The 10,276-nt window shown below is 42.4% G+C and overlaps 1 protein-coding gene across 2 annotated transcripts; it reads right to left on the bottom strand.

The window, feature by feature from the left end:
• Positions 1-6,776: 6,776 nt before the first annotated feature.
• Positions 6,777-9,986, bottom strand: LOC139415339 (ADP-ribosylation factor 6). 2 transcript variants are annotated; one of them, XM_071163404.1, is made up of 2 exons: positions 9,667-9,986; positions 6,777-9,493 (listed from the first exon to the last, which is right to left on the bottom strand). In XM_071163404.1, the coding sequence occupies exon 2, from the start codon at positions 8,687-8,689 to the stop codon at positions 8,162-8,164; it is 528 nt and encodes a 175-aa protein (XP_071019505.1). In that variant the 5' UTR covers positions 8,690-9,493; positions 9,667-9,986; the 3' UTR covers positions 6,777-8,161. The 2 variants fall into 2 exon arrangements, with proteins under 2 accessions (XP_071019505.1, XP_071019506.1); XM_071163405.1 differs by having other exon boundaries at positions 6,777-9,487.
• Between the last annotated feature and the right edge of the window lie 290 nt (positions 9,987-10,276).

Here is a 10,276-nt window from a genome sequence, read left to right as displayed (position 1 = left end):
ATTATAGTCGGCTGATTACACCATTCCGCATGGTCTTGCTGAGGTGGCAGAATTCCTCTTAAACTCCTTCCGCATAATTGCAGTCGCTTTGCCAATTAACAAACACAAAACTGGACTGATATATTGGATCTGGATCCAGTAATTCCTAAATGTGGCTTTGATTGTTTTATTTTCAGAAGTACTCAAGTAGATTAGAGAATGTCTGTCTTTTAGTAGAAGTAAGGGTTGATCTCATAGTACTGTCTCTGGACCTCACAGGAGCCTAATTCCAATTCTCCTCTTTGGCTCATTTCCTCTGTAGCAATGGATTGATCCAATGTTTTATACTGTACCCTACACTGCAGGTGCACCTGAACCACAGGTGGAGAATTAAGACTGGGCTCCCTTAGGACCAACATAAAAGCTGTGAGTGAAGCTTCCTGTGAAACTGCATAGGGGAACAGGAAACACATCATTTATTTTATATTTAGGACCTATAACAACATTTCAAAAATATATCTGTCCTTCCTCCCTTCCCTGGAAGTAATCCCTCAGCATGATTGGATAAGCATTGTGTTCGCCTAACCAATCGGGTGATCAGTGACTCCAAGACTGCGTTTACACAGGCAGACCAATTCTGATATTTTTGTTCACTAATTGGTATTGTGACCAATCAGATAAGCTCTGAAAAAGATCTGATGTGGAAAGATTTGAAGTGATTGATCAAAAGACCAATTTGTGGAAGAAATATCAGAATTGGGCTGCCTGTGTAAACGCAGCCCAAGGAAGCTAGAAAGGAAAGGTACATTTTGTAATGAATATGAACAGGGCTCCGATTCCTCTCACATTCATTTAGGTCTGGCAGCTCGCATCACATCCTGTTTTAGAGGACCAGGGGATGCATCCTTGCCTCAACATACTGCCACCAGATGCACTACGTCCTCTAGGCCCTGTATAATTGTTTGCATGTGGTCAAAGGGAAAAGCTCTCTGTGACATTTTCTAAAGAGGCTAGTTGCAGCCTCAAGGCTGAGTGACTCTGTTAAAGCACAGCATGGTTGTTTTATAGAGCTGTGTAAAGCATCCACAGCTGACCAGACTGTGTGTGTGTGTGTCTCATTAGACTAAAGTGGCTTCCTGTCTTTCATCTGCAGTCATATAAAAAAAACACTGGGTATAGGTGAAATATTTCACCTATCTTGTGACTTTGCCGTCCGATTCCACGCTCAAGGCTACGGATAATGGAAAGGAGATGAGGAGAAAGGATTTAATTTAGAGTTTTCAGGGTACTGGGTTTTCAGGGTACTTGCTTAGTTCTTGTCTCATATGTTAGACAGTAAGATGCTGTCTGCTGTTGCTCCTGAACAGGATGTCAGGGGACTAGAGGAGGCAGATAATTACGATTCATTCAGCAGACTACCTGAAGGTGGAGTCTCGGTATATGTGCCTGTCACCATACAATAGGCCTTCCTTCCCACTGATTCTGATACTGAGTTCTTTCTGTTTGATGTTTTACACATCAGATTGCGGTGTGTCTCTAAGAATGATAGAGTCAAAGGTTGGGACATAATTGAAAGGGATAGATATAGGCCTACTCTGTAAAAAATAATAATAATAGAACAGCCAACAGTAACCTCTAACCTCCCTAATGTCAAACTTGAAGCAAGGGAATAATAATGATCCATGTAAAGCGTTTATTTTTCCATCATCCGTTACCCTCAAATGTTTACAATGTCATATTTGGAGATCCAGAGACCTAGTTTACATCCAACTTCTCACTGTCCACACAGTGTTGGTGGTCCTCAAAGTGTTTTAGAGAACTTGTCGGGACACCACAACCAGTTTATGCTAGGCCCTGGTAGACGTGGTACATATTTACATGATCCACTTCAAACACACATGCAAACAGATGTGTACAGGCACGTCTATACTAATGAAGAGCTCATCCAAACTCATTGAATACAATCTTGATGTATTCGCTGTTTGACGCAATGGAATAAATCAAGGTGATATTCTGTCAATGGGAGTTTCATTTCGTTATGTCGCTGTTCCAAGGACCCAACGCTGGCAACACTTCTCCTTTCACTTGAGTTGAGAATTCCAGTTCCTTGTTCTATACAAAGACACAAACTAGAGCTCTGGGTACACAAAGGCATAGAAAGGTATACCAAATGCAAACTCGAAGGAGTTCAGCTAGAAGATTCAGAAAAGATACGTGTTTGAGTATGAAACAGAATCCGGTAGAGGTGTGTCTTGTCTCAACTGCTGCTTGGTTAATGCTGGTGTGGGGTTGGGGGTTCATGTGGGTGTGCGTTTGTGTTTGTCGTTTCACAGGTAGGCCCCAGATGTGCAAATAGACCCGGATGAATGTCATTAACACTTATTTGTAACTACAATGAACGCAACGAACATCCCCTTAATAGCCTGTATTTTTGGATTGAAAATGTGTACTCTAGTTCAATATAATAAATCACGAATAACCAAAGTAACACTGTCTATGAATGAACAGTTCTGTTTTGTTCAAGGAAGAATTGTTGAGTGTGTGTGTGCGTGCGTGTGGTTCAACACAGCAGCAGTAAGATTAATATCAGGGAGGAGACCTGAGTAAACCAATTACAGGGAACTGGTAACAAGGTTCATTTAAACAGTATTGTTTGAGTTCACCCCCTCCAAACGAACGCAATAGATCGGTCCACCCCTACCCTGCGGCAGACAATAGTTTGGCTCAGGGCTAAATCCACCCGGCAAAACCCAAGCAGGTTTGTCTTTACTAAATACATACAGTTGAAATCGGAAGTTTACATACACTTAGGTTGGAGTCATTAAAATTTGTTTTTCAACCACTCCACAAATTTCTTGTTAACAAACTATAGTTTTGGCAAGTCGGTTAGGACATCTACTTTGTGCATGACACAAGTAATTTGTCAAACAATTGTTTACAGAAAGATTATTTCACAGATTAATTCACTGTATCACAATTCCAGTGGGTCAGAGGTTTACATACACTAAGTTGACTGTGTCTTTAAACAGCTTGGAAAATTCCAGAAAATGATGTCATGGCTTTAGAAGACTTTGATAGGCTAATTGACATCATTTGAGTCAATTGGAGGTGTACCTGTGGATGTATTTCAAGGCCTACCTTCAAACTCAGTACCTCTTTGCTTGACATCATGTGAAAATCAAAAGAAATCTGCCAAAACTCAAATATGGTAGACCACAAGTATGGTTCATCCTTGGGAGCAATTTCCAAATGCCAAAGAAAGAAGTCACTGCTCCAAAACCACCATAAAAAAGTCTGACTACGGTTTGCAACTGCACATGAGGACAAAGATCGTACTTTTTGGAGAAATGTCCTCCGGTCTGATGAAACAAAAATATAACTTTTTGGCCATAATGACCATCGTTATGTTTGGAGGAAAAAGGGGGAGGCTTGCAAGCTGAAGAACACCATCCCAACCGTGAAGCAAGGGGGTGGCAGCATCATGTTGTGGGGGTGCTTTGCTGCAGGAGGGACTGGTGCACTTCACAAAATAGATGGCATCATGAGGGAGGAAAATTATGTGGATATATTGAAGCAACATCTCAAGACATCAGTCAGTCAGTTAAAGCTTAGTCGCAAATGGGTCTTCCAAATGGACAATGACCCCAAGCATACTTCCAAAGTTATGGCAAAATGGCTTAAGGACAACAAAGTCAAGGTATTGTAGTGGCCATCACAAAGCCCTGACCTCAATCCTGTAGAACATTTTTGGGCATAACTGAAAAAGCGTGTGCAAGCAAGGAGGCCTACAAACCTGACTCAGTTACACACGCTCTGTCAGGAGGAATGGGCCTAAATTAACCCAACTTATTGTGGGAAGCTTGTGGAAGGCTACCTGAAACATTTGACCCAAATTAAACAATTTAAAGGCAATGCTACCAAATACTAATTGAGTGTATGTAAACTTCTGACCCACTGGGAATGTGATGAAAGAAATAAAAGCTCAAATAAATCCTTCTCTCCTCTATTATTCTGACATTTCACATTCTTAAAAGAAAGTGGTGATCCTAACTGATCTAAGACAGGGAACGTTTACAAGGATTAAATGTCAGGAATTGTGAAACTTACAGATGTATTTGGCTAAGGTGTATGTAAACTTCCGACTTCAACTGTACATGCCTCAAATAACTTTCACTTCTAAACCCATCTTTAAGACATTAGAGGAAAGTGAGTTATTCAATAGTAGTTCCCCTAATCTTGCTGTAAAAAAATGTAGAACCAGAAAAGCAGGGAATATAGCTTCAATGTGTAAATGTGGCAGGTTTGTAACTAACTACATGTGTCTGCTAGCTTCACGAAGAGGTCTTTATCATGAAGGTCTAAGTCTTAAAGTTCAAAAGCCATACTGAACGCAGCAGAACACAAACGGTTGAGTTTAACGTGTGGCCACAGGTGAGAATGACAGCAGAGGATGTTCGCTATTGGTCGGTGCTATCCGGGATCCTTGGGATGTCCCAACACTGATGTTACCCCATTTGAAGTTGAAATGTAAAATGGTCAAGTCTAGGGGTTAAGATTAGGGTTTAGGATATGGACGTCCCAAGAATCCCAGATAGCACTAACTGTTAGCTAGCTATTGGCTATTTATTTTAGATCTGCCAGAGTGCAGTGACAGCTGTAGAGAGGCTTCTGAGCCTCTCTAATTAAACACTACATGGCTGAGTCTCCATAGTCTAGAATGGCTTCTTCTCCTCATCTCCTCTCTGTCTTTGCTGATGTGAGATGGACTGGTGAAAGCAGTGTCCCGCTCAGCATTCAACATGGTGCTTCTCCAATGTTTTCTGATTATTTCCAATGAAAATGAAGGTACAGAGAGGAAAAACGGAGCATAAGCCACATTAGTCGATTGAAACACAGCCCGAGTTCAACTCCCCTCGCTGTGTATGCTGCAATCTCTAGTTTGCATACCAAGCAAATGGAGACACTGCTTATTCAAACATTTGCCATACAGCGAGAGTGGAGATGTTTGACTTTTGTCTCTAGAATTGAGTTGCGTTTAAAGACCGTTGTAAAAGCATCCGTGGTGAAAGCAGATTTGATTTGATCTTTTATTGAACTAGGCAAGTCAGTTAAGAACAAATGCTTATCTTACAATGACGGCCTAACCCGGACGACGCTGGGCCAATTGTGCGCCGCCCTATGGCACTCCCGATCAAGGCTGGTTGTGATAAAACCCAGGATCGAACCAGGGTCTGTAGTGACACCTCTAGCACTGTGATGCGGTGCCTTTGAACCATCCCAAGTGGCGCAGCGGTCTTGAGGAGATAGCAGGCAGCTCCATTTGACCTCCCTGGTGTGGATTTCAGTCTAACTACACGTCCTTCGTCCAGCCTGCCCGGGTCACAGGGAAGTTGATTTCAACACAGCGATAGCCAGGTCAAACTCCAAACCAACAGACGCAGAACAAACAACACATTAGCCAACACTGTAGCCATGCCTCCATTTCATCAGAGAAAGGCATTCCTTCACAGAGACCCATAAGGGCTGGGCACTAGCTGCTGGATTATTGTGTGGTAATACATTTGCACAAACTGCATACGAAATGGCAAATATGTAATACCTTAACCTGCTCATCGTTTTTTCCCCTTTATCATAAAGGTCCCACTGAACGTTCATATACGCGCTCATCTATAAGCGCTAAACTGAAGCTTAACATTTGGCTGACTGCACGCTCTGGAACAACTGTGCCCCACCTCAAACAACGATCACACTGACATGCATGTCTCCCTCGAGCATTTTCTGCCTTCAGTCACTGATGTCATACCAATACTTCACCCTCCCTCTCTGTTTTTGGGGATGAACTTGTCCATAGACACTTATCTAATGTCAGTTTTCTTATTCCCCCACTCTAATGGTTAATGTTAGGATTTGGGAGCGGGTAAACTGATCCTAGATCTGTACCTAAGGGCATAGTCTACCCAGGGCAAGCTGCCAGCCAGGCTGGCTGGGGCCTTTTGTGTGGCTGACACCCCCTACGGGTCACATGAGCATGAAGGATGACATCACTCTCCAACCGAGACGCCAAGCAGGTTCTCATTGGTGTGAACACAAACGCATTACGGTACACTTGCCAAAACAGTAACTTACTTTGAGCAACTAAGGGCATGTTCAAATGTGACCAACCTTTTTCCCTTGCCTTATGTATTATTTACATTTGTGAATGTATACAATGGAAAATGTCAACGTACATACTCAAATTCACTGTGTTTTGTTTGTTCTTGAGGACAAGGCTTTGAGTGACCCATTAAAAAAAAAAAAGATTTTTAAATTTTTTATCTACCATCTCTGTACACAAGTAGACAGGTGTCAGTCAGTTCCATCCAGTCAATGTCTCTCAATCTGTGGCCATTTGAGGCTAATGGACAAGGTGGTGGGGTTCAATCTGTCAGCAGTCTTCTACGTTCAAACCAACACCAACTTAAGGACTAACTTTCTTCAACTTCAAGTGTGAAAATGTATTTTAGAAACGGAGTTTGACTATAACCCCTTACAAATTCACAAAAGAAAAACAGCTTGGGCATGATTTGCTTACACATCCCTAAATGTCAAAAAGCACTTTGGGTTAAATACACCAGAGACTCCTACTACAGTATTCTAATGGACTATGGGATACATAGAGGCCTTGAAAGTAAGGTCTAAGCTACCTGACAATCACAACCCGAAACCAGAGATCTCATCACTTATTCAAAGCCTGTGACTCATGCCATGAAAGAGCACAACGGAAACACACCAAACAGACTTCACAGTTCACACAACAATTTTTTTAACAGCCAAATTTTACTTCCTCTTTCGTGACATTCAAATAGTTTAAGCATGTACATGTTAACCAACTTGTGTTGCAGGCATCATATTGAAAAAGCTCCACTTCCATGTTGATCTGGATATCTTTATTATTTAGTCAGCATAGCAAATTGAACAAAAAAATAAAACAAAGCATTTATCTATACTGACCAGAAAGTACAGTCTTGCCTGAAACGAGCTGTACAGCTGATGTGAATGAGCAGCGCAAAGGCCCCAGTTACTGGAGAGCAGAGCACCATTGAAGTGGTATGGTGGTGGTGGTGGTGGGGGGGGGGGGGGGGGTTGAAAAGTAAACTTACTGGGGTCCAAGAGTCATTCAAGAGTGCACTTTTAGTCAAGGGGCCTATAGTATGTGTCTTCCCATCCTCTCATGGATAGGGTAGTCCCCCCCCACCTACAGTGCAGACTCAGCTATGAGTGTGCATTCCGCCATGCTGTCAGTCTGTTGGCGCACCTATAAACTCAGGGCTTCGCAAAAGCCAGCCAGAACTGCAAATGGAAGCGCTTGGAAGAAGAGGCAAAACGAGATCAGTGGTAAAAGATTCTGATCCGAAAACAGAACAAAAATACAACAATATCCATCCATGTCAGTTTCCATATATTCCAGCATCCATATAGTGTCTTTTTAGAAAACTTCCCTAGCAGACATCATGGATGGAATCACTGTTTAAGGAGTTACGTAGAAACACATTTTCTTCAATCTCAGCAATTTTTGGGATATTTTTTTTTTAAACAATCAATCAACAGTGAAAAAAGTACTTCTTCATTAGGTCCTTACATGTCCATAATACACCATCTTAATTCTTTAAAAAAAAAACATGGTGGCAGTTGAACTGATATGCTGATGCTGCCCCTTTGTTTCCAGCACAGATATGAATGGGTAACATCCTCAAAAGGGGCGTTTCCCATCTTTTGGGTGGAAGTTGGGACATGAGAATACTGTATGAAAAGGCTGTCTAATGTATCTATAGAACCCTGCCATCCCCCAAAACATCATACAAGAGATTTTGTTTTTGAATACACATCTTTCAAAGCTTCTGAAAGTAAAGTATTGAGTGACAAGAACGTGAGCGAAGTATATTACAGAGCCAAGGCGGGAAAAGGTATGAAAGAAAAGCCAGCCAAAACAATAGTATTTTTGTTTATAAAGAAAAATGTGGGTTATAGGGAAGTCATTATCAAAAGAAAAAAAGTAGAATCAAACTTTTCATTTAATCATCTGAGAAGTCATATTATTCATTAATTGCCTCAGCTTGTAATTTTTTTCCATCTCTTGTTCATTTCACTTCTTTTTTGCTTGTTGTAACTAAACAGTCCAGGCTGAACATAGAAGTGATGAACATTAAGATTTGTAATTGGAGGTGAGCCAGGTCAGACCCTCGTATAGTCCATCACCGGTGGTAGCACACGATGGCTGAACGTACCAATTCCTATCCCTGATCCGGGTCAGGCCCAGCTTCTCCTGGATCTCGTGGGGCTTCATGGCGTCGGGCAGGTCCTGCTTATTGGCGAAGATCAGGATGATGGCGTCTCGCATCTCCCGGTCGTTGATGATCCGGTGGAGCTCCTGGCGGGCCTCGTCTATCCGGTCCCTGTCGGCACAGTCCACCACGAAGATGAGACCCTGGGTGCCGGTGTAGTAGTGCCTCCACAGCGGCCGGATCTTGTCCTGGCCCCCCACGTCCCACACGTTGAACTTCACGTTTTTGTAGGTTACCGTCTCAACGTTGAAGCCAACAGTGGGAATGGTGGTGACGGACTGGCCCAGCTTCAGCTTGTAGAGGATGGTGGTCTTGCCAGCAGCATCAAGTCCAAGCATCAATATCCTCATCTCCTTGTTGCCAAAGATCTTTGAGAGCATTTTCCCCATATTGTAAGCTGTGCATGAACATCCACTTCCTTACAAAAAAATCTAAATTGCTTCCCTATGATTTCAAGAGAGCAGAAATTGATATTTTTTTTAAAGTTACAGGTTTCGTTTCTATTGCGGTAGCAGGTTGCCTGACAGCAGACGTCCACGTGACAGTCTATCAGCGGTAGGTTGACACAAGTATACTTTTTTTAAAAGACGGTGGCAGTTACAAACGACTGTTCCAGATACTCTTGTGTCTAGAATGGCGGGCAAGCAATGGACAATTATTCACTGAAAGATACAAATATTCCGTTACCTTAACAGCTGTCGGAAAATAACTAGGAACTATGAGAGGTGTGCAAAGGGAAATTGAAGTGGTTGAGAATTTGACGTCTAGGTGCCGGGAGAGGGTGGGGAAATATTTTCATAATCCACAACACTATAATTCAGTCCTTTTGATTCAAACGATTGGCCTAGCAACCCGATATCATTTGAATCTAAATGTCAGGTCCCAGTGCATACCTTGGTGTTTTCAATAATGTAGAAAGAAATACCAAAAATATAGCCTAATAGTTGCGTTTAAGAAAGTAGGCCCTCTCAAAAGCCCGTAGTAGTTCCGACTTCCTCCTTGTCTGCCGGCTGTCCCCTTGCCCTTATTCCAATCGGCGGATTCAAAATAACGTTTCTATTCGGGAGTTCATTGTACCGGAGACAAATAAGATCACCCACAGTCGTATCTTCGACGGGACAACCAGGTCTAGAATGCTCAAAAGGTAATTGATTCATCCGACTTTCCGTTCTTCCTCTCTCTTCTCTCTCTCCCTGTAACACAAGAGCAATTCAGAAAAGGGAGGGGTGTCAGACAGACAGAGCACAACTTTAATCGGCTACCCTTATGTCAAAAGTGCACTGTTCCAGCCTGAAAATAGCGCGCAATATCATTTAAAACGATTACACAAAAGGCGTCGCGTTGGAAAATGTGATAGGTAGCTTACCTACAACTGCGGCAACCCCCGGTCCCCAGGTTGATTCTCCCCGCTCTTGCCTCTCTCTTACAGTCGTTCAGTCAAAGCGGTGGCGGTGCTGTTACCGGAAAAGGTGCGGACCCAGATCACCCGCCACTTCCTCTCGATTGCTCATGCACTACGCCATTTGGCATGCGCACACCGAGAGACTTCAACAGCAAAACGATCGTATGATAGTTGAAATGGACGCCAGTTGTTGGGTATTATTACGAAAACAGTCCGGTTTAATTTTGTGTTGTGATTATCTGGTTCTGTGTTTACAAATCTAGAAACCAATCTGATCTCCCTTTGTCTACGTCATGTTCCGTGATAATGCGCCTCGTTATGACGTCATGGTTGTTCACTAGACTGTGAGTCTAAATAATGACACAAGTAATGCAAGATTTGTTGCAATGCCCAAATTAAGAGAATCAATGTCAGCTAACTACGTTTCCATCCAGTCTTTAACCGAGTAAAGTCAGACACACACACAAAAAAAAATCACTACAGCAGTGATGGAAAACGATAGGTTTGGTAGTTCATGCAGATTGCAGACAGATCATTTGTTCGTTTGACAAGGATCTTTGTGTTAAAATGAATG

The sequence above is a fragment of the Oncorhynchus clarkii genome, chromosome 8 (assembly GCF_045791955.1).
Source record: "Oncorhynchus clarkii lewisi isolate Uvic-CL-2024 chromosome 8, UVic_Ocla_1.0, whole genome shotgun sequence".
Lineage (NCBI taxonomy): Eukaryota > Metazoa > Chordata > Actinopteri > Salmoniformes > Salmonidae > Oncorhynchus > Oncorhynchus clarkii.
Note: the sequence above shows the minus strand (reverse complement) of the source record. Positions and strands in the feature narration are given on the sequence as shown.